Source organism: Poecilia latipinna, unplaced genomic scaffold, assembly GCF_001443285.1.
Source record: "Poecilia latipinna isolate Pla-1442-1.1 unplaced genomic scaffold, P_latipinna-1.0 Scaffold9, whole genome shotgun sequence".
Lineage (NCBI taxonomy): Eukaryota > Metazoa > Chordata > Actinopteri > Cyprinodontiformes > Poeciliidae > Poecilia > Poecilia latipinna.
In genome coordinates, this window is record NW_015112625.1 from 209801 (window position 1) to 235150 (window position 25350).

At 39.1% G+C, this 25350-nt stretch overlaps 1 protein-coding gene and 1 long non-coding RNA gene across 5 annotated transcripts in view; one reads left to right on the forward strand and one right to left on the reverse strand.

Annotated features, from left to right (window-relative positions):
• The window catches only part of LOC106945223 (uncharacterized), a 65279-nt gene extending 58141 nt beyond the window's left edge, over window positions 1–7138 (reverse strand). For all 4 annotated transcript variants that reach the window (XR_001424511.1, XR_001424512.1, XR_001424510.1 and 1 more), the window contains exons 1-2: window positions 7045–7138; window positions 4582–4733 (exon numbers count right to left, since the gene is read on the reverse strand). This is a non-coding gene — a long non-coding RNA (uncharacterized LOC106945223). The remainder of the gene's footprint in view (window positions 1–4581; window positions 4734–7044) is intronic.
• chrm2a (cholinergic receptor, muscarinic 2a) overlaps window positions 1–25144 on the forward strand; it is a 76978-nt gene extending 51834 nt beyond the window's left edge. The window contains exon 3 of the mRNA XM_015028747.1: window positions 19892–25144. Within this exon, the coding sequence (XP_014884233.1) occupies window positions 19892–21442 (1551 nt within the window). The 3' untranslated portion in view covers window positions 21443–25144. The remainder of the gene's footprint in view (window positions 1–19891) is intronic.
• Window positions 25145–25350: the final 206 nt, after the last annotated feature.

Genomic DNA, 25350 nt, shown 5'->3' on the forward strand with positions numbered 1-25350 from the left:
TCTGTCTCATCAGCACATTATGTTTACATGCAAACAAAACTTTTGGTGGCAAATCTCAGTGTTCATTGATATTCAGAGATCAAAGTCATATAGATCCACATCATGCATGCTAACTTGTACATTTTGTGCCAGAAACTATGACAGCAGTATTTTTGTGGGGGGGGGGGGGGTTTCCAGCCACCTTGACTTCTCCTTGGTTGTTTTTAAAAATGTAAATATAAGCTAAAAAAAAAAAAAAAGGTTACCTCGCTAAGAGGTAAAATAGTTATAGCAGAGTCCTTTAAATCTAGCCTAACACTTCTTTAGCCATGCCCTTTTGAATGTTGATCCTGGGTATAGTTCATATAGCTATAGACCATCTTCTATATGCATTAATCTCTTTTCTAATGACAATATGATGACAGAAGACAGAAATACATATCAGTTGGTTTGGGAGTGCAGATCCCTTCTGGCCTGTGTCTTCAGACCAACTAACCAGAGAAGTCCAACTAAAGATGATTGCCAGTATAAAGCAACTGACCCTGAAAGCAAGTCAAATAAAGAAAACCCACATCTCTAATTTCAGAATGGCATCCTACTTAAATTCCCCTTTGCCATAGCAATTTTTAAACATATCAAATCTAGCCTTCAGAACCAAATACAGGCATGAACTTTGTAGCAAGGAAAAACCATCGTTAGATGAGGGGAGAAAGGAAGAGAATGCACTGAGGAGCGCTCTGCTAAGCCTGTGCATTGACCCATTACTAAAGTCTGGCCTCACTTTCTGCACAAAGCAGCTTCTACTGTCTGAAGCACAACGCTGCTGCTGTTATTACCAAAGAGGTCATAGATAACAGCCCTTTCATGACTTTTTGAGATCTGCCCAATGCTCACAGACAATGTGGTGGTTCATTTCACTTTACTTGCTCACACATAGGGGAGGGATTTGACATGCATAATGAGGCTTTAAATATCATCCTGGCTCTTAGCTGAAAACTTAGTTGCAACTTCGCACAAGTCCTTCTTTAAGAGCATCTCTTCAGATGCACAAGAGGAAGACAGCCTCCAGCATTCGATGCAGCTGCTAATCTGGGGCTGTAAATCAAATTGGCAGAGCCACTACCTCTCATCCTCCGTCCCACATAAAAGCAGCATAGCTGAGTGAAGCATATTGATGCCAGCCCCTGGAGTGTGTTAACAGTCGTCCAACTGGACCAACGCCTAGCAGTGCTTCTGGACGCTTCCTGCCATCGCAGGCACAGAGGGCTTAGCAGTGGCTCATCAAACCCACTGTGCTGTGAAAGGATGACAGCGTGAGGCCTGTAGATTAAAACCACTCAGCGCTCTGACATTGCAAAAGAAGACCGAACGCACTCCATAACCAAAGATTTAACAAAAATCATCTTTCTGGGCCATGGCCGGTCTGTTTGCACGACTGAACTCAAAGAAATAACCAAAGGGAAATAATATCTGTTCTCGAAGCAGTAAGCTCTCATCCATATTTGATAAGTTCTACTTGTAGCATTACCCATCTACTGGACAGCCAGAGCTACATTTCTGGCTGTCCACATTTCGTGACATTAGAACCACAATCTCCTGTGCATATGGAGCAATACAAACTAGCGTATAATTGTAAGGTGAAAAAACTACAGGGTTGTCACGTTTTCCAAATAAAAATCTGAAAAGTAAGAGTTATGTATCTTATAACTACTTTCCCTGACCCATTATATCCATAAATTTCAATTTGTTTGACTAATAGTGGTTTTGTTATAAAATTCTTACACCTGAACTGTGAATCTGTCCAACTGTAGCTTAGACTTGTTCTTAAGAGTTACAAGACAAATCACGTTAGCAACGTGCTCTTGAGAACTACAGCAGCAGAAGCTAATCAGTTACACAACAGGACTGCAACCTTTTCAGTGAATACTTGTACCCTTTTACAGCTCTTGTATGCGGGCAAGCTCTACTGCGTCCCGCCGTCTCATATGGGAGTAAACAGATCAATAGTCTCACCTGAGACGTAGATGCTCACCTTCTCCTAACAGCGGTGATCAAGCAATATCTGTAAATCCCCCTCCTTTCAGCTGCAGCCATAATGACACTAATGGGCAGCAATGGTCTCAAGTGACTCTTTATTACAGTGATTAAGCCAGCAACATCAAATATAATGTTCTAATCTGATTAAGAGATGGACACAGATAAGTGGGAGAGGGGCACGGAGGGAGCCAGTGAAACAAAATAATTTTTCATTGCTTGTAAATCCAGAGTCCAAATTGGAATGATCTGGATGTCCAGCCAATTTTGATGGTCAGGAAACTTTTCCTCAAATGTGCGCATTTTAATATTTGCTACCAAGATTTAGACCAAAAGTGAATTCTGATTAAGTTGATTTCTGCATCGCTTTCAAAAAGTGGACGTCATGTTTTCAGATTCTTTCCAACCAAAAGAAATATAAAATATTGCACCTCGGCTGGGACATTTATATGATGCAGACCAGCCCAAAAATCAATCCTCTCCCCAGAGATGGAAGCTGCAGTGACGGATACCATCCTTCCCCCACGCCTTGCTGTGAGACAAGAGTGCCACTTTGTGTGTGTGTGTGTGTGTGTGTGGAGATCTCACTTCATTTAGCACTGCACCACAGGGGAGCCATGGAAAATCACAGAGAGACACGGAGAGAGAATAAACAAACAAATCAAAAGCATTAAACCAAGCAAACACAACATAGGAGGCTTTTTTAGGGACCGTTAAACCTCCATTATCCACCTGAAATTAAATCTCTTTTCAGTCGACTCCTGTTTTGGGGGGTGTACTAAGCTCAAGTTTCAAATTAGAATGTGAGAGTATTGACAATGATGTTATTCTGCAAAATCCTTGTTTTGTTTTCAAGGTAATGCAGAAAATGTCTGGTCATTTACTTTGCTTGTGCTGTTGTAACCAGAACACTTTAGCATTTAAGCACTTTAAAGACATAGCCTACTTCCCCCCAAAATAATTACTTTTTTTTTTTTTTTGACGATTAGCACTTTTCCAAAGAGAGAAATTCATATATATCCATGTTATGTTCTGGCTTTGTCAACTTTTAATTAACTTGCAGCATTTATCAACAATGAACCTGTATGTATTTTACAGAAACCCCAAGAACGCTTATGTTTTGGAAAATCTTGGGAAAAAAATAAATAAAATAAAAAAATCGGTTAAGATTTCAGGAAGAGAACTGCTGTGGACTTAAAAAAAAACAGTCTGGTGTGTGTTCATGTTTAGTCATTCTATTAAGGATGTGCTTATAAAACGCTCATATCGTATGTAAAATGCTTGGCTAATATTTTTAGACTATACTGTCTACATTTATTTCCAAATAGAAGCATTTGTCCTTTGATCTGACCTGAATATTTTAACATGTTGATTTTTAAGTATAATTTGACCTCAGTTTAACTTGCAGCTAAATATTTTATTAAGTGTGTGGAAGGAAGACTGTCTGCAGACGGATAGGTTTTATAGCAATCTGTTTCACTACCAAGGCTCCATAAAAAAATATGTTTTGAAAAGGAAATCTATCTTTTAGCTTCAATAACATGGAGCATGTGCAGCCTATGTGATGTTTCTGTTCTGTGGGAAAGTGAAGCTGTGGCTGAGTAGCTCAGGTGCATTTATGTCGTCTCACGCTTTCATGTTCAGCTGGGTTATCTAATGACTGAGTGGCTGCAGCTGTGAAATGGTGGGTGGGATCAGATCGGAGGTACAGAAAAAGCTTGAAAGACGTTGACAAAATTAAATCCTACGGAATTAAAAACATACTTTAAAGAATGAGTTTTTCCTTCTTTGTTATCGTTAGTCATTTTTACTCTAAAGTTATATTTTTTATTGGCATGACGAATATATTCTGCTGTTACACGCAAACCAGAAACCTAAGGCTGAGCTGTTTGTATGCTTCTGTCAGAAACCGGAGTGCAGCACAGATCTTCTATTCTAGGATGACATTTCAAATGAATAGATTGAAAACGACCATAGAAAATGTGAAGGTTACTCTAAAAATAAATGAGAAAAGCTCTAAATCCAGATTGTGGAAGATGAACAAAGTGCAAAAGTCAGTTAACACATTAAATCAAAGTTTATTTTTGATTGTAACTAAGAATACTTAGAATCAATATACAATAAATTGTGACAAAGTTAATGCAAGGCGATGGTAAAAAATGAATTCATGAAGTTAAGATCCATTCTTGTAAAAGATTTACTGGGGCAAAAATATTTCAATAAAACTCAATTTGGTGCAACAGTCACTTTCTCAGAGTTTCATCATTTCTTGCTGCTAACAACTTTTCTCTTTTAAACCCAATAAAGAAACGGCTTATAATTATTAAATGTAACAGGCTGCAACACTGACCCAATTGCATTATAGTCTGCTTTCTAAACCCTTTCACTTCATTATTGTTAGTTTATATGCAAGTTCTGCAAAACAAGTCAAAATGGATAAGACTAACTAAAATAGTTTTACTTTAAATACCATGAAAAGTACAAAAACACATGTACACAAGGAGTTTGATTTATCAGTGGTAATGGTGGAATATTTTTCTATGACTGCTTCCACTCCTTTGCACTTACCTTTTCAATTTGATCGACATTGTGATTGCAGCACTCTGATGAGCTGACAGTTTTGAATCCATTCTCCAGAGATGGGAATATTCTTGGCCTTTCACTTTGATCAATTATCTTTTGAGTGTGTATGTGAATGAGAGGAGGAACCTGGTAGCAGTCTGGAAAAAAAAAAGAAACCACAAAGGGAATAAAAATGAACCTCAGTCCTGTAAAAAAAAAAAAAAACCTGAACATGAACATGAATATTTAAAAAAAAAAAAAAGTCAGATCTGAATTTTTTATTGCCGCTGTCAAACCTGGACATTAAGTACTTGGGGTCTGAGCCAACTCTTTGTCTGGAATTTGAAAGGACTTCTGGTTTTATGGTTAGATTTATTCTATTAGTTTATCCTATTTGTACAGAACAAACACAAACATTTGCATTTATTATTAATGCAGAGGTTTTTAAAAGCCCCTTCATGAGGAAAATTGTTTTCACATAACTCTACTAGCAATTAAGAGTTTCTTACTCCAATAAAATGACTTTCTAAGGTTAAATATATATATAAAATGTGTGCCAGGCATTATAATCAAAAGTAAGAATCCTAAATCAGTGGTGACAGACTGAGTTATTATACTGCAACTTTCAGATTCATCTCGTCTCCAAAACACCTGAATGACTGAATGGCTCGTTACCAGGCCTCTGCAGAGCTGAATGACTGCTGATGAGCAAATTCAGACATTTGGTTCAGACATCTGAAAGTTGCATCCATTACAACAAGACTGTTATTTGAAGGCGATGATGTTCCTAGCAAATCCCCTCACTCATTTGTATCAGGGTCAGTTTAACCTTTGGCAAAAAGAACATGCTAAAAATACAGATTATTCTTGAGAAGTTCATTTATTTCAGTGACTCGGTTCACCAAGTCAAAGATTAACTAAACAGTGTTGTTTTCAAGCTTTGATTTGGTGAACTATGACAATTTTCCATGTTTTGCTAATGAAAAAGCAACATTTAATAAAGATGTTATGCATTACCCAGGTGAATTTTTAAAAAATCAGAGGGATTTATAAGTTGTTCTTGAGACCACCTGGCAGATTCATACAGTCACTTAATTTTTGATCAAACGTAGATCAATCTGAACTATAACAAGATTTAACAAATAAGATAGTAAGAAAACAATTTAATGAAATTGAGACAATGGCTCGATAAGGAACAGAGGATGTCTCTGCAGTCACATTCGTCTTTTTGTATTTTAGGACGATGCCAAGCTCTCAGATTACAACCAGAATGGTGTTTCTGATCCTTACGATGTTTGATTGTTACTTACATTTATAATGTAGCTTTAAATTCTTTCTGACCACAGATTTGAGACATCATTATGGCCATATCAGTTCTAAATCTGCTAAGCGCATTTTGTGAGGATCAGTTTTGCATATGCCTGGCTCTTCATGAGGCTTTTTCCTGCTGGCTGGAAACAACAATGATTGTTAAGCAGTTCTCTTTTTTTTTTTTATTTGGGCAAATAATCCCTTCAATATATCCTCACTAGCTTCATTAACTTGGACATGTCCAATCAAGATAAGGGGAATTGCTCTGTGGGATCAAAACAAACAAGAGTGCTGCAACAAAGTCCTTTTTGCAATTTAGTTATCAGTGTGTAAGCTTAGAACTTAGCAATTATATTTTAATGACTACAGAAAGCTTTAATATTAAAGAAAATCCAGTCAATTTTAAATTTAAAGGAGTAATTTGATTTGCTATGAAATAAATCAGAACCTAATCTAGTTGGGTGGGTAGAAGAGGATTCTGAGAAGGTGTTTCTGAAAGACTGTTGATTGTTTATGTAGAGGATAAATTTGTAACTGTCACAATGATGCTTTCATATGCACCTATTTGACCATATTTCAGTGGCTGAATCCCACACACAGACCGGAGATAGTTACTGTTCACAGACACCTTGAGAAACAATGCCAGGTTTATCCACTTTGTTCCAGGATGTTGCTGAATCAGGATGGATGTGGTTCAAGAATCTACAGTAAAAATCTAACTATTGAGGAATGGCAGCCCTGCTGAGAGTAGACCAGTCATGATTTTTGAAGTAATGGAGAATGTAGTTATATTCTTTTATGATAGTAATCTGACATATTTTGATCCTTATTTGCCATTCCAAATACCCTATATGTAAATCTAAGAAAGCTGGTTCAAAAGCTGCACTCATATTTCACACAATTCATAATGGATTATAGAAATAAAGTGGGTAACCAACATTTTAAGCACAAATAAATGGGTTGGTTTGTGCAAAACTCAATTTTTATGAGGAAAATGAATATAAACCTTAAATCCAACATGTCTCTTACTATTAATCTATTGAAATTTCCATGTTTAAAAGAAAATTTGTCCATGTAGGGGACCAAAACAAGTCGTACTCCAGAGGCCCACAGGTTTCTAAAGTTTTTCTCAAATGTGGGAGAAAAGTAGTATGTTACCTGGCAACCTTGGACGGGCTGAGGATAATGTTGTTTGTCCTCTCAACGTGTGGTGCTGTGATACAGAAAAGATGAGACATACACAATGAGCCTCCATTAGCATTTAACACCTGACCGACAGCCAAGCAAGTTAAACTTTGCTTGACTGTCGGTACAGCTTTCAACAGTGTAACTAGCAATCGTGCTCAAACACACCTGACTTCACACAGAAGTTCACTACACTTCTGTGTAGTGAACATACCCAATATACAATACTTCGTGCACAATCAAATACTTCAGGTAACTTCAGTAGCTAGCCCTTAGATCTATTGCATCACAAATGGCCATATTATCCCTTCAAACCAAACAAAGAATTATTTTAACATGCTCCATTTAATTTTTATCAAATGACAAATCTTTTCACGGGTGGCTTTTAATCCTTTATAGTTAGTGCTTTAACATAAATAACTTGTCCCTTTATCTCAGACCTTTTATATTTTTAACTATCAAAATAAAAATATATGAATTTGCTTATAACTATTTTTAAAAGTTTCTACCATTTTTATTCTTCACAAATAAAATATACTTCATTTTTTAAGCATTTTAGCTTTTAACTGCATCCACTGTTTTGACAGAACAGTATTTTACCCTTTACGCAAAACACTGACGACAAAACTGAAAAATATGCAACGCTCCTTTACTGCTAGGTCTCTTGACTAAGATGCTAACATATGGTTCCTCTGGTTTTTTGCAATAACCCACAAAGATATGTCCATTTTACAAATAAAGAGACCAAAACAATGTCCTTTGTGTGAGAACAGCTTCAAAATGTGCAGAATAAAGTAAGTTCAAAATGAATTCAGTAGTCACTCAGCTGTTTCTCAGCTAGCTTAGCACACATGTGCTAGGTCCGCTAGCATTAGCATTAATTTGTCTCCAAAAATATCTCCTGTTTTCTGCACAATACTGATCAGAAACAGCATAACGTGACTCACTAGTTGACTCTCAAGTCTACAACCTCTTCATTTCTAAAAGGTAAACAACATATATAAATCATAGTACATTTTTACTGAACCGTAATACAGAAAAGAGGAAAGTTTATTCTTCCTCTGTGTGCCCAACATTCTATATGCCAGCAATTCGACTGGTGCCCCTAGTGGCTGTATGTGGAATCACACTGAATAACTGAAATAACTAAAGAACTTATTAAATTAAGGACAGAAAAAGAAAAATAATGTTGGGGAGACTATTTATGCTTAGTGTTTTCATTTACTTATAACTTGTCTTCACCCCTTTACAAATACATTAGCATAAAAATGTATTTCCAGTCAACCAGTAAACTCATTTTGACCCATTTTGACACAATGACTTGGAGAGTTGTTCTCTTGTTCTGAGAAGATGGTTTGACGATAGTCAGAAAATAAATGCACAATTTTCAGCTTTAGCTTAAAAGAATCAATAGATATATTTTTAAGCCATCGACCCAAGAAATGTAATAATTTGTATTGAAACATTGAATTTTAACATGTTTGTCATGTGATTGTCTTATTTTAAAGGTGACAACACAAGGTGCTTACAGATCATGTAAACTAGAAACAAAATGATAGAAAAAAACATTTTCTTTTACAGACGTTCTCAGCTCAAACTTATATTCTAACTTTTTATTTTGCAGTTTGATTAAAATATTGTCTGTTCACTTTCATCATATTATAATGGGTCAAAATATTTCAGAGATTTGATGTTGCCATAGATTTTGGTTACAGGCAAGAGATGGAATTCAAAAAATAATGAAGTCGAAAATGATACCAGATTTTTTGAGGGGCTTCTTTCCTTTTCATAAGTTATTATCAACAAAATAGCCATTATGGTGGCAGGTCTGCTAATGAATGCTTATTTGAGGGGATCTGATTTGCTCAAGGCACAGTGTTTTCATGAGATGCGGGGTGAGGTGCAGTGTTTCTGCTGAACTAGATGAGAAACACCAATTAGCCATGTTTTAATGGCAGACAGAATAGCTTTTGAGAACAAAAGTCCAGCGGCATGCTTTCCACGAAAAATAAAGCTGTCAGTCAGGACACATGGGAATAAAACACTGGAAGTACAGGGAGGACATACTAAACAGGGCTAATTACATAGCTGACATTTCTTCCCTTCACACATCCCTTTGCAAAGCAATTTTTTCCACATTTCTTTTCCTCAATAAATCCACAACACTGTTTTTGTTTGGATTTTCAAAGAATTATGTGAGGATATTTAACAAGCAATGCAAAGTTAAGTCAGCTGTTTCCTTTGAGAACAATGCAAAAGAGATCAATGCGTGATCAATCCCATTTCAAGACCTGCTAAAACTTCTTTAAGAATGCCTCATTAATTTTCTCTCTAAAAAAATGCCAATCTTTGACAGCATGCCAGCAGCACTTACTGTGGTCCTTTTATTGGAAAATGAAACCCTCAGATCATTAATTATTCTTTTAAACCTCACTGACATAATTTAAGTGAGCAGTTACACTCGTGACTGGTAATTCCAGGTGGGACTTTTTTCTATGGTAATGCAAATGAAATCAGGAGTATTTAACATACAGCACAGAATGTATAACGAGAGAGTATTACAATTTCCATTCTGATAGAAACTATGAGTTTATAATAGCATTCATCCATCTATTGTTATCTTCTTATCTGACATTGTGCCCCACTTGTTTTGTGGTAAAACTCTTTCTTTGCCACAATGGCTCAAATCATTCTTTCTCTCTTGCAGTTCCATCATCCCATTGTTCATATCCAAGGAATTTGAACTCTTCCACTCAAGGCATAGACTAACCTTGCATGGCAGAAGCTACTGTATGTCCTTGACTTTGCCTTGAGGTTTTGTTCATATAACAAGGGGCAGCGCTGGTGGAATCCAACCTACAAAAGGGACTAGCCTGCTTTTCTTTGCCAAGAATGGTGTACAAAATGTCCTGAAATATTTGTTGAAGTTCAACATTAGGCCCCGGCCTTCGTTTTGGTCTTGGAAGAACCGTTGTTGACTCCATTCAAGGTCAAAGTCTCTCAAGGACTCAAGTTGCAGACCACAACCAGACCTTACCTTTCTTAAACATTGTGGAACACTGCATTGATCTGCCAATCAGCAGGTATAGCACTTCAATCACATAGATGATGTGAAAAGCTGTCAGAATAGCGTAGACTCTCTGTAGAGAGGATATTAGGGTGAGACAAGAGATGAAATATCACAAGTCAGATATCATATTACATCGACCACTAATCCCCTTCCATCAGCATACAAATGAAAAAGCTGACATCCTCATCTAATCAGGAAAGCCACATAAGTGAATCCTGTTGAAATTCCCTGTCTCTATAACAGCCCCGTTTGACAGGCTGTCAGGTTTGAACACCACCAGTTTTGGCCATGATGCATCTGTTACTGGGATCAAGGTTGACTTTCATGGATTAGCATCTGTCAGCTTTATTTTGAGCGACACCATGAGGCTTCAGAACTCCGATTACTGCCTGCGATGCTGATGGCCTCTTGTGACTGGCTCTGGCATCCTTGTCTCATCTGACAGAGCTGAAGTTGCCTCTTTTACAGGCAAGTGAAAAACCACAGAGTGTCTTCATACATCAGTGGTTCGAGGACTGCAAGTCCCATAACACCCCCCTGAATTTGACAGTTTGTTATAGTCTTGTGGCTTTTCGCTCAGTGCTTCATTTCAGAAACACAGAAATGTGGGGAAATACTCATCTCCCATTTAATTGTTGGTGCTCAAATGGATGTGTCGTTATGTAAATGGCATAAGGTGAAAATCTAAAACACTAACTGTAAATTGAACAACCTGTCCAAGGGTGACAAGGCTCTGCTTATTGATAAACCCTGAATCACAGGAGAAAGAGGGACAGAATGGGGGATGGAGGAAGGAGAGGGCAGAGGAATACAAAAACAATGAAGTGGAACAAATCCAACAGGCACAAGGCTTTATCTCATTCCCTCCGCTTTCTCCATCTTTTTTTCATTTTTGCTATCTTTCCTTATCTTAATGAGCACCACAGCTTTCTATCTAGGGATGGTGCCAGTGTGATACATCACAGGCGGGACACATTCAGAGGAGCGAGGACAGTAGCAGGGTGACAGTGATGGTGCCGTGGCGATTAAGAGTGCTTAGGTAGTCCCACTGATTCAGCGAGGGCAAAGGAGCACCATAATGCTACCCGAAATGGCAGAGGTGAACGTCCTTTCGTCGAAAACGTGGAGTGCATGCGTGTTCAGAAAAACAATTATAAAGACAAAAGACTGAATAAAAATGAGAAAGCAAAGGAGGCTTGGTGTTATGAAAAACAGCAGATTAAATCGACACCTAACTCCTGCTTGAGTTCCCGACTGGAAAACCACTACAAACATTATTCTTTATCTTTTATGAACGTACTGGTTAAATCCGATGAATTAGTTCATACATTGCACCAATTTAGAACAAGCTTCATCACTAGCTTAGAATTCGTATGTTAAAAAAAAAATAAATTTAGTCCACATTCAATGATGTAAATTACTTTCAATGAAATCCAGTCTTTCAGTTAAATTCGGATCCACCAGCAAACTGTCTAATGCTGTTCAATCACAATACAATAACACCAAGCCATCCCAAAAATAAAAGGTTGGCCTGTCCAAGGAAGCTCAGCTAATTGCATTGAGACTTTGACATGGCCGCCATCCCTCACTTTGGGAAAACAGTAAAGTAGAGAAAACATTTCATTGTTCAGGCTCAGACTGAATGGCCATCTGGAAAATCCAGCTGGGAATGGAGATGAGTAGAAGGAGGACAAAATATTTCATATAAAATAAGCGACTTCATAAATATTCACATTCAAAGTTGAATAGCCTTTGTATCTTCACATGGAATATCCTCAACTACCCCGATTTGTGTGACATGTGACCCTCTAAACTACTGAGAGTGACATGAGTGACATTATGTTTATCCAGCTGAGTACACTTTAGTTTTAGAGTCGGCTATAATTGCTTATTGGCCGGAGTTAAAATTGTCTGGTCATAAAGTCAGAACCACTCACTGCCCAAAGTCTGAGTGTTCACTTGCATAACACGATCTCATTACTCAGAGGCGACATCGCACCACATTAATAAAAGGTGACCTTTCCATTTGTTTGCAGACGACTCAGCCTGGCATAATTTCTCTAATTCATTCATGCAGTCTCAAAATCTCCAACAGATTAAAACCGAAGTGTGCATATCTGTCCTTTTCTTTGATTTAAACAACTGCAGCTGTCGTAGTGTTCCTTAAATGCTCTGAAACTTAAAAACTAGCAGACAAGAGTTCCAGAGATCACATTTGTTTGAAAGGAATATTTACATGTTTAAAACAAGATGGAGGATTTTTTTTTCCTTTGGAAGCATCTCTTCATTCTGACAACTGTTTGTGAGGGAAGCTTATGCGACAGCAAGTGAACATGGTGTCCTCAAAGTTGTTGTGGTAGAAGCAGAAAAAAATGGGCAAGAATAACGATGAGTTGGTTGTGACAAGGCACAAAGTGTGACTGCAGGATGACTGGATCATAGCATCTCCAAAACTTCATTTTGTTTGGTATTTCCAGCCTGTGGTCAGTCGGTGTGTATCAGAAGGAGACCAACAAAGCAACAATGATGGACCAGTGACAGGGACATAGGCTGTCTTGGCTTGTAAGATGTTTCTGTTTGCACATTTCATGACATCCTGACGCACTAGTGGTTTTTCACCAGCAGGTCAGGCTGCAGCTGAAACAGTTGGAGAAGCTAAAGCTCTTTCTGAGAAATGTGTGCGTGCGGCGCTTTGTAGCGACACACGTCAGGATACTCATATTGGTCATTATGTTATGCCTGACGAGTCTGTCACCCAAGACTGGGTTAAATGTGCTATAAAGTTACACAAATGAAACCTTTTTAAGTCACACAGAAACCCAACGACTCCAGTTTACTGGTGCCACTTTACAAGCAGATTTTAATTAAACAAAATGTCCAAATGCAGGCGCAGCGTAGCAGGCAGGCCTCAACACGATCCAACTAAGACGATTAATGAAGCATTATTTAAATTAGCCAACTCTGAAGAGCACTTTTATGCATTCAGTTTTATGGGAAGTTGGTGGAGTGCCAGAAACTCCCAGATGAAACAAGACAGTCCACATGTCATCATGGAGAGATTAATGAAATGACAAAAAAAAAAGAAAAGAGCTCTTCCTGAGTCAGTGCAACCTGGTTTCAAAACGTGGAAGAAAATCTTGGTCTGCAGAAACAGAAAGATATGGCATAATGTTACCCTGTCATGCTAACAGTTGTTCTCATGGCCAAGAAACGCTTAGCGAACTACTAAGATTTCTTAAAAGTATTAAGAGCTTTGAGTGCTGAAGTTGCACCATGGACAGAAAGGCACGCGCTGCATTGTGCAACAATCACTGCTGCTCTATTTTTTGCCCACAAGACTTAGATTAGATAATCAAAAGTGGGCACGTCTTTATGGCACAACAAATGGAAATGTCAATACACTTATTCAAGCTCAAAGGATTTTTTTGCATGCACTGTAAAGAATAATGGAAAAGAATAATGCAGGCAGAGAGGACTGGAGACGTTTTTTTTAACTTGATCAGATCATTTAAATGCCTTTAGGCTCACACAAATACGCAGGCCGTTGCAAACTGCCGCTGTTCCGAAGAATTTCTCCAGAGACGTTACTCTGATGAGCAGATGTTGCTTTGAGTGTTTGTCTGATCAGGAACGTGCTTCAAGGTTGCTGCAAATGTCCTTGCGTGCCAAGTAAGAAAAAACATTTGTCATGTATCAGCTCGTTGACACAAGGGATAAATTCCTCAAAGCTAAAATAAAAAAAAGATATGTTTTGATAAGCAGGAGACATGGATAATGTTAGAAATACATCGGATATACTTTTAAAAGATCTACATAAAGATCCACACTAGGTAGAAGGTTATAAGGACACTTAGCTTTAGTTTGAGAAACAGTTCAGATAGGAAAATGAAAATCTGCTAAGAAAGTCAAATGAATATGAACAGGATCAGAAAATGTTTTTTTTTATGTGTATGAAATAAAGTCTTTAATGTGAAGTGAGAGGGAAAAGTGTGAGCTTTGAGGAGGCAGCATGGAGGCGTTTGTCAAGTCATATAGAAGCTGCAGGCTCTCTCTTCCTTGTCAAAGGAAAATTGACTCGTCCCCCTTTTACCTTATCCCAGCTAGCTTCAGGACATTGAACATTCATTACTGGCTGAACTCCAGTTTTCCTTCTTTTTTTTTTTTTTTCTTTAATTTTTGCATCCCAGAAGGCCTGTGATATTTTCCAGACAGGGTGGTTTCTGAACTGTCAGCTGCAGTTACGACAATATATGATCTTCTCGCTGAGCTGGATCTGTTCAAAAAGAAATCGGCTCGCGTGGCTATTTTAATCTCTCCTCCACAGTTAGAACATGTCTTCAGACATGTTTATACAACAGATTGTTCGATTTTACTGCTTTCTAGAACTGCAGCAGTTCAATACAACACTTAACTTGAGTAGAGTTCACTTTTACAAGACTCAAAAATTAATAGAGAATTTGATCAACATTCTCTGAAGGTTTGTAAGAGGGACCTGTATTTCTTGTATTAATCAGATAAACTTTTTTGTGCACACTCGGTAACTCATGGGATCTTTCGGATTATTTGGGACTGGCTGCGTTTCCTGAAATGGAAATATGTAATGTACTTGTCCAATGAATTGCTTGCCTGCTGAATTGTCAGAGGTGACAGAGGTGCAGAGATTGCCATCAATGCAAAGTAACTATCTGCTGTGCAGAGAAAAGTTTCTAGGACGCGCAAGAAAGTTTATCTGGTGTGCAGCACAAAGTTAGTTTCTCATTCAATGTCCCTTCAGGGCCTCCGTAGAAACGTATTCTTTAGCATGGCTATCAATCCTCCTTGAAATTTTCCACAAAGTAAAGAATAAAATGTATTTAATTCAAGAGTTTGTGAAGGGGAAGTAAAATTATAAAACATTCAGATGTGTAGCACTGTCAGATATTGTGACTTTGAAGCTGGACCAAAATGCAAACAAGATGGTGGGGACTTTATGTTGACAGAGGGTTTGGTGCTTACATACACAGGAGATGAGACTAACCACATAAGAAATAGGTGAGTCTTATTTGGGGCAACGCTGAGCAAGAACTAAGCAGTGGAGACTGAGGGAACTTAAATACTAAGATATCTTAACCTAAACACAAAGAAATGACAAAACTGAAACTAACAGAACAATTTAAATGGGGATGAAAACTGTATTACTACCTTCCACTTCACAATGCTCTGAAAACTTCAAGAGTTACATAAATCACTTATGCAGACATTTTTTTTATAACTTACGGTGGCATCTAATGGTGAAAATCTCCATTCGTATGTCCCAGCAATATAATTTTATTCTGAAAGAAGAGTGTTTATGACGTGCAGTTGTTTGCACTTGGGGCACAGTGACACATGGCCACCTACAGGCTCTCAAGGGAATCCAACTCTGTGGCTCTGCAGATTAAAGTTTGTTTTTTTTTCCACCTGCTTGAATGTCATTTCCTGCTTGTTAACTCTCCATTATCGTCTCTTACCTCATACCCACTTGACACGAGCACGAAAGAGAGCGCAGGCTTTTTCAGGGATTTGTCACACCTGCGCAAGAGAGGTTTTACCATTAATTATGTCATGTCAGGCAGAAGGTTGCCATCCGATATTTTGATAAAAGTCCACTGTGACATTCAGTTTAAGTAAAAGGTTTTGCTCTGATGCATATGGTATTTAGGACCTTCTTTTAGTAAGGGTGAGCTTAAAGTGTCGTGTTTTCACTGATTTAAGTGCATACAAAATTTAAAGAAAAAGAAAAAAAAATTTAAGAAGTTAAAGGCTCTGGTTGCAGAAACTAACTCGTAGCTGGGCGCACTAAACGGTAAAATTAATCCACAACTCTCAGAAGAGAGAACTCGAGGAAATGAATGCAAATTCATAGTTACTCACCAGCTCAAGACTCAGACTGTTTAGCCATGTTTCATCACCTCACAGAGATGAGTTGGGTATTGGTTGGATGCATAAGAACCTCTCTCTGCTTTGATGGTTATCAGGACAGTTTTAATTTCCTGTCAATTTGGGGGTGTTTTTCTGAATATTTGCACACACTCGGCTGCCTCAGCGCCGCTCCTTTAGGATTTTTGTTACAATCCCTGACAGGCCAACAGCAGAAGAGCTTATAAGCATGTTAAAATTAATGAAACAATATCCTGCAAGCGGGAATGCAAACTTATAGTGAAGCCAGAAAAGGTTTCAGGTTATTGTGCCACAAAATAATTACATCAATTGTTTACACCCCACTATTATTTTTATTATACATCTAATTTAATTTTTGGAACAATGCACGTTTCCACTTTGTCTAACAAATTAAATCCTTAAAAATGGGAATATTTTTGTCAAGACGTTCTCCTCATTGGACACCAAACTGAAATGTTTAGTATTACATATAAGCCTTGAGCCAATGTTGTGTAAGTAATGATTAACCCCATTCAAGCAATGTAAAAATCATTCAGAGGTTCCCCTACAGAGACCCTGTGCAGCAGCAGTGATTTGTTTTGCATCACAAACACAGGCTAAATGAGGGCCCAAAGCCTGAACACTCCTGTGGAGCCTGACAGCAGGGAAAATGCATGTAATCATCAAAAGCACTGGCAGGTGCTTTGGGCGTTACCTGTTCAACAGTGACAGATCGGATATGAAAGGCAGTGAGGTGCATACGGCAAAGTGAAAAAACACAGATGTAACGCCTGTACATGCTTAAAGCAACATAATTGGAAATGCCTAGATTTTTTTTTTATTTAAAAAAAAAACAACATAAAAAAAAAAACAGTGAGCTTGTTGGATGTTCTTGTCCATCTGACCAGCCTGGAATCCATTACAATAGACAGAGTCAGGACAGGAGTTGTGAAAAATGGTGAAGTTGGCCTTCTCCGTTTCCCTCAGGGCATGGGCAATTTTCAGCTCTAGTGAGCCTGGCTCCAGGAATACCCGACACTGAACACAGAGCAATATTCAAGCTCATTTATTCACATCTTCCCATGGCAGAGACTGACTGTCACCATTTTTACTCAAAACAAAAAAAGCTGAATTTAGGATTACAGCATGGAGGGCCTTAAATTCAATCAAACGCTTTTCTTGTTTTGGAGTGAAAGGTTTGTAGGATGGATGGTTAAGGAAAACATTCAACAGCTGTTTGTATTTGATAAACTCTACTGAATTGTGTATTATCCAAAGGATGGTGAACATTAACGCCACTCGTTCTCTGACAGCGCTCTGCCAGATGCACCGGCTGCAGTTCTAAAACTTTCAGGTAAGCTTCATGATCGATAGCTGTGCTACGAGCGCCTCTGATGCTGCTCTCTGCAGGTGATTCCGACTGCACTCGAGCTCAGCAGGTCTCAGTGCCAGTATTTTTCACCAGCCAAATTTAAAGTGAGGATGATTCTGCTTAGCTCCAGTAAAACAGATTTGCAACCTGCAAAATCATAGGCAGAACAGGGCTTGACGGCTATGGAAAAAAAATCAAAGCTTCCCATGTCGACCGCTTGTAATTTCCTCGTTACTTCAATGAAAAATAGAGTAAAGATTCTCCATACGTTTTGCACATTTACAGCTGTCTACGGTTAGCTTAGATTGGATTGGCGTGTTTGAGCTTTCTCTGACTTATGGCAGAGATTTCAGGTGTGGGACAAAGCTTATGGAAGTCAGACTTGGACGAAGAGCTGTTAAGGGACAAAATGATCCACTTCACTTCTCCAATCCGTGCGTCTCAAGTGAGCCACAAGTGTGTCTCATTGGTATTGTTCGTGTTTTTGTATGTTAATCAGTGGATTTATGCTTTTTGTGGGGATTAGGCCAGTTTAGCTCCATGGCTAATGCAATGATAAGGGATTTCTGGCTCAGCAGATAAGTGGATGCTCACTAGTTACTCAGCAACTAGGCTCTTTGGTTTAAGACTTTGTGTCAAAATGGCAAAACCAAGCCACAGAACAATACTTCACTTACTTTGATTTCATGAAATGTTCACTGGAAAGCTAATATCACTCTGGGAGAATCGTTACTTTGAACTCAAATTTAAAATAAAGATAATCTTGGAGAAATACGCAAAATCATCATGTGATGCTCTGCTTTGAAAACTGTCTTTTCAAAGAGGTGACCTGCAGTTTTTTCTTTATGTTACTGGAGGAGTTTCCCACAGGTTGGTTCTGGGTCCTCCTCCATTTCATCTTGTGTGTAAATGATTTTTCTCTTTATTCCTTTTTTTACTGCAATACCGTCATAATAAACAAATTAGAATGTTATTAAAAAGTTAATTTAGAGTTAATCATTCAGTTTACTAAGAGAACATATTATATAGATTAATTACATGCAGACTGATGTTTTCAGGCCATTTTTTCTGTTAATTACAAGGAAAACACAACATTCAAGATTAGAATATTACATCAAACCAATGAAAATAACAGTTTAATGCAATAATTTGTGTCTTAATTGGAAGACATATTGTAATTTATTAAATAGGATTATATGTATATTCTGTTGAATCACATCTTTTTTTTATAATTAAAGGGGCATGCTACAGATTATTACCAGAAAGGTAGAAGATAAGACACAATCAAAACAGTTATACTTCAGTCCCAGTGACAGGATTACATTGTGATTGAAAAATATTATTTTTTTTCTATTTGTTTCAAGTACAAACAAATAGAAAAGTGAGATGTGAGCCACAAACTAAAATCTCAAATCTGGACGTCTGCAAATAACAGTCAGATTGTCGTATTTGTGAACATTACCTTACAGGAATTGACGTTCACTTTGAACTGACGCTGAACGGCTCTCTCAACAGAATAAAGCTTATCTAGGGGTGAAAGGAGAGAAATGAAAACAACTCATCTTTCAACAAAGATGATATTTATGGCAAGTTGAAGTGTGATAAGTCTCCACAGCGACTGAATAGCTCAGAGTTTCGGCCATACCGAGGGGAAACCACATCAGAAGCATCACTGCTTACATCAGAGACGTCTGTGACAAAAAAACACAGCAGTACTTCATAAACTGAAGGTTTATTACACAGACTATCGGTCGGGTTTCAAATGAACCTGCAGTGATCGCTCCCCTTTTATAGATCAATTGGCAAATATTGTAATCTAATATCTGACAAACAAGCCTCATTGGAGCCCATTTTCTAATTTATCCGATTGTCCAATAAATGGAAGATTAGATTTTCTAGAAGGATGAAACACATTTTGTGTTCAGATATAGGATGTTAAATGTCAAGACCATTAATTTAAATATGACCGGATGTTTTAAATTGTTTTACATGCTTTTTTTTTTTTTATCGTCCGTTTATATCTGTTTAGATTGTAACCTTTTAGTTTCCTTTAATTTGTGTTTGTTTGAAATGACGCAGCTGCCTAATGGTGAGACGTTGGTTGCAGTGATTATGAAAATGTGCCTGATAAAGGTGCCTCTAATCGTCGTCGTCGTTACTGATTTAAAGGCCAAATTTATTATTGTGATTTGATGAATTAAATGACTAAAAGCCCAACGCAGAACAAGGCACACTGCTGATTTAAGTGGATTGCTAGAACATTAGTTGTTGTTTTTTGTTTTGTTGTCCCTTCTTGATGATTTTACTTACACCGTTTCCTGTCAAATGTCATTACGAAGAGATTCACTAGAAGTATTCCCAGTTAGAGAAGCTCATATTGTCGTTTTACCTTAACCTCAACATTTTAGCTGTATGTGACACTGTGAGTGTCACAGTCTTTAGCTTTTCTAAGAAATTCTGTCTCTTTTGCTCCCTTGCAGGTTCCAACCGACTTGTACGTGGCAACAAAGAAACCAAATGCCATGGATGTCTTTAACTTTACATCCTGGAATGCCTCTGAAGGCAATGAGACAGAAGTCATGGAGGAGAGAGACAGTCCTTACAAGACCGTGGAGGTAGTGTTCATCGTGCTGGTGGCTGGTTCCCTGAGTTTGGTCACTATCATCGGCAATATCCTGGTCATGCTTTCCATCAAGGTGAACAGGAACCTACAAACTGTCAACAACTATTTTTTATTTAGCCTTGCATGTGCTGACCTAATTATTGGACTGTGCTCCATGAACTTGTACACAGTATATATAGTAATAGGCTACTGGCCCCTGGGGCCAGTCGTGTGCGACTTGTGGTTGGCTTTGGACTATGTTGTCAGCAATGCGTCTGTCATGAATCTCCTTATCATAAGCTTTGACAGATACTTCTGTGTCACCAAGCCCCTGAGCTACCCTGTAAAGAGAACCACCAAAATGGCAGGGATGATGATCGCTGCTGCCTGGGTCCTTTCCTTCATCCTCTGGGCACCTGCTATCCTCTTCTGGCAGTTCATTGTTGGTGGGCGGACTGTGCCTGAGAAAGAGTGCTACATTCAGTTCTTTTCCAATGCCGCTGTTACTTTTGGAACTGCCATTGCCGCCTTTTACCTGCCTGTCATTATCATGATTCAGCTGTACTGGCAGATCTCGCGAGCGAGCAAAAGTCGAGTGAAGAAGGACAACCGCAAGCCTTCAGGATCAAACCCAGAACCTTTGTTACCGGGCCAGAGGAGAGAGAGCACTCCGAAACCCAACAACAACAATGTTCCTGGGGAAGACGGAGCGCATTCCCAGAACCAGACTGCAGATGATGGAGCCAACCAGCACGATGGAAAGCTGCAGAATGGAAAAGGGCCTTCATCGTCTGCTGCCGACGTAGAAACGGAGGGTGACAGTGTTGCAAAGGAGAACTGTGCTCCTGCAGAAGAGAAGGAGAGCTCAAATGACTCCACGTCCGGCAGTGTGGCAGCTTCCAATCAGAAGGACGAAGAACAAGTCGCCTCTGCAGCAAACTCCAGTGCTGAGGCTACGCAGCAGCTGCCACGGCAACGAGCCAAGGCTGGGGGCTCCAAGCTGACCTGCATCAAGATCAAGACCAAGTCCCCGAAGGGCGACTACTACACACCGTCAAACGCCACAGTTGAGATCGTGCCGACCACAGAACGTCAGAACCACGTGGCGAGGAAGATCGTGAAGATGACGAAGCAACCGCCAAACAAGAAGAAGAAAGGAGCCCCGTCGCGGGAGAAAAAAGTGACCCGCACGATAATGGCCATCCTGGTGGCTTTCGTAGCTACCTGGACTCCGTATAACGTGATGGTGCTCATCAATACTTTTTGTTCTAGTTGCATTCCCAACACTGTTTGGACTATTGGTTACTGGCTGTGCTACATCAACAGCACCATCAACCCAGCCTGCTATGCTCTGTGTAATGTCACGTTCAAAAAGACATTCAAACATCTCCTCCTCTGCCAATACAGAAACATTAGATCAGCCAGATAAATACAAGCCCCCACTGTGTATATGTCCCACGTATGGGTGTAGTGTTGTTGTCCATGCATACGAGTTTATGTGAAAAATGTGTGAGACTGAGACGAGAAGATTTCAAAATCACTTTCATCATCCATTTTCCAATTTCTCTCAATAAGCTGTTGTAGCACTTTACTCTTATTCAACTGAATTCAGTTGCTGTCACTCGTGTTGTGCAGGAGCAGCGTGTAAAACAAGGGTTATAAAAACGTATTTAGGTTTGAAACCTTGAAAAAAAGATCAGCGAACATAAGGAGAGTAGCGGAGAAGGATGCTGAGCAGACTGAAGAGAAAGCAGGCTAAAAGGCAGAAGACGATCTGTGCCGTATGGAAAACGCTTCAAAATGGGAAATAGGGCTGACTGAATGTTCAAACCTTTCAAGTTTGAAGTTCAGTAAAGATATTTGTAGATATCTGTATATATAAATGGTGTATGTTCTATTTGTGTATGCACATGTGGGTGTGTGCTAGCTTAGTGTCTGCGTTCACACCCACTTGTGCCTCTTTGCTTGCCTTCTTCTTTCAATGTGTGATCATCCTCATCACAGCTCTTCCTACCAGCAATATATAGAAAATTGAGTGTTTTGTTTAGGTTTTCGCTGACAGGCTCTCGTCCTAATTGGTGGTCATCCAATTTAACAAAAAAACAACAACAAAAAAAGCCTCGGTAAAAATCAATAGGCAAAACTTCATAAAATATTAATGCAATAAAGTTTCACTTGTCAAACTTGCACACAAAAGAGAAGAACTGAAAATACAGCTATTGTGATTTCAGGATAGTTGAAAAGAAGTCGATTTCACTTCAACGTTTAATCAATATCGTTCACATTTGTGGGGCGTTTGGAGGATTACGATACAAAGTTCCTACTAAGTCTCTTTACTTTAATCCCATTTTCTTTATTAAAATGACACCAAGCATTTTTATCACGTTAAAGGGACATCTTGAAAATTGGGGGTGGCACAAAAACATCAAATTTTATGGTTTGAAAACCACTTTCTGATGATGGTTCAAGACAATCAACATTAGGGTTGCAGCAAGAAATCAGCCAGCGGCTGAAATTTGAACATTTTTCCATTTGACCGCTGTTCAAACTCCATCCTTGGGGCAAGGAGCCCAGCATGTCATAGATGCTCTAATACAGCAAAATCACATGGCTAGATGACCTTCTTAGCATGATAGCAGGTTCTGCATTGGCCCAGTAATGACCCAATGGGTTCAATCACATGTTGAAGTAGGAAAACATCTAAAAGATGCAACACTGCTGGAAATGGCCAATCTGTCCTAATGGCTAAAGGTTTTCTGGGATGTTATTTCTGGATGGACACAGCATGCACACCTGTAAAATATGCCATTTGTAAAGCCGAGTCCTGAATTTCTTCTTTTTTTTGCATGACCCGCCATTTAGGGCACACTCAACCAAATCTCACAATTTGGACCAATCAAATTAGGTATAGAGGATTATGATTACCGCCTCATCACATTTCCTGCAAAGAATCTACCTAATACAACTTGTCATGTACTATTAAAGTGAAAGACGAAGTGAATAAATCAAGACATGTTGACCAGACAACCGAAGAGGGGAAAAAAATAATATTTATATTTGGCATGAAATCGTTCAGTCGCACTTTTTCATTTGCCGCAGTCCTCGTCACTTCAGCTTTTACTGCTGACAGGATGTCAGGTGTTGATTTTTATGGCAGCTATTAAGATATTTATGTTTGCTGTCAGGTTGCTAAGAACACAGCGAGTCAAACAGGAGGTAGGAGCTCAGAGCTGTCCTGCATTGGGGTCTGTGGGAGGGCATTTTGTGGTGTGTGTGTGTGTGTGTGTGTGTGTGTGAGCGTGCAGAGGAGTGGATACCTTTATTTGATCTTTCTGATTCATTGATTCACGTATCGCAAGGATGAAACTCGTGAACTCGTGGATGCAGTGGGTAAAGCTGCTGCTGCTGTGTGCTTGCGCGCTCCAAGTGTGGAGTTGAACTTCCGATCACAGGTCTCAGCCTCGTGATTTCGAAAAAGGGCTATTTTTACGTCTCCACACGCTTGCTGCGACTCCTCTCCATCCGATCTCGTAATTGATTCCGAGTCGCCGTAGTTCAATTAAAAGTGATAAGTCGCTGTGTTTACTTTAGCGCCAGGAGAAAGGAGAAAATATCAATTTACCGAGAGGCATGCTCCGTGTTTCCATGCATGTCATCCATCATTTCAGCCTATTAGACCACTCTGGGTTACAGTAATGCGGCTGGCTCGTTGGAGTGATGAATATGCAGCAGCGTTTTGCCATCAGGAGGTTGCCACAGCGGCTGGTAGGGGGGCTTTGCTGAGATTTACGCCTGCACCGGGTAGCTCCTTGAGGCTGTCGGCTTTAAAGAGAGATCTGGGACAGATCCTATAATGAAAACTCACCATGAGGCTGATCAGATTACGGGCCGATGTGGAACACCTACATTTTAGATTAAAGGCTGCCCATTACACGCTCAGCTTGTGGCTGCAATCCGGTGCCCCACTTATAGCATGGTTCTTCTCAGTCATTATCCTTGTATGGTCTCTAATTTTCATAAGGTCACGAGTGTAACATAAATATGTCATGTACAATTGTGTTGAGCACCGTGTTACTAGTTAATGCTCTGCCCCTAGAATCCTTCTCCCAGTTAGAAAATTTACTAGCTGTAAATACTATTTCTAGGCTGCTGAAAGCTGAACCTCGGATTCAGCGGCCAGTTGATTTGTGACCTGCAGTCGGTTTGCTCTGTATTTAGCTCCGTCCACCTTCCTGTCAACTCTGACCGTCTTAAACAGCTTCAACAGCTTTATCTAACTACAGCACCTTCCTCCATATTTGCTGTGTCCCCTGCACTGCATAGTCACTTGTTATGGTGTTGGTATAAAAGGCCAGTTTTCCTCTCTGCTGCAGCTTCTTTTGACTGAATTCATGTCAAATTTACACACAGGTGGACTTTTTTTTTCATTCTAAAAAATGATTTTATTCTGGTGAATCTGAGTAATTTTGTTATTTATTTGACAAAAATTCAAATAAATAAATAGAAGTTTGTGGTTGCAATCTGACAAAATGTGAAAAATTACGTATAATGTCATATAAGAGAACGAAAAGATTATTTTAGCTTTATGCATCAAGATAAATGAAAGGGGTTGGGGAGGGAATTATTTTGTAATTTTCTTTTTTTTACAGATTTTTCTATTTCCATTTGCCTCCACTGTTTCAAAAAGATCTATAGTGATGTTGGCCAGAAGATGACTTGATTTCAACTGAGTATAACTGAGTTACTTCCTCCTTGGAAAACTCAGACCGGAGCAACTCGGCTAGATTGTTAATTACTGACTGAGAAAGTGAATCATTAGTTTCAAAACCAGGATTATTGGTTATATTCGTGTGAATGGAAAGGAGATGTTAAATAAATTCCCCTGTGAATTTACATCCTTCACATGGAGGAGTGGAGCTCTGTCTGTCTGTCATCTGTCACACATCCAAATAGAGACTAAAAAGCTTTCCGAAAACATCCGATTAATCTCAGCCTAGCTGCTGCTTGACAGATACCAGCAGGAGAGTAAGTGGTGGTCCGAGGGTCTCGGTCTGAGGGGCGTGTGATGAAAAGCGATGGCATTTTATCACTTCCTGCGGCGGTGCAAGGAGGGCAAGTTGCATCAAAAAAACCCCAGCAATGCTCACAGCAGGGGCCGCCACTCTTGTAAACTATTTTGTTCACTTTGTGGTGAAGGCGAAAACAAAGAGGTCTGGTGTCGAACTGACTTTGAAAGACGCGCTCTGGGTCTGGCGTTGGTGAAAATGGAGAAGTGATAACATTTTGTTGCATTATAAGTACAAACTTTAGTATATTTTATTACTGTTTGGCGGCCGA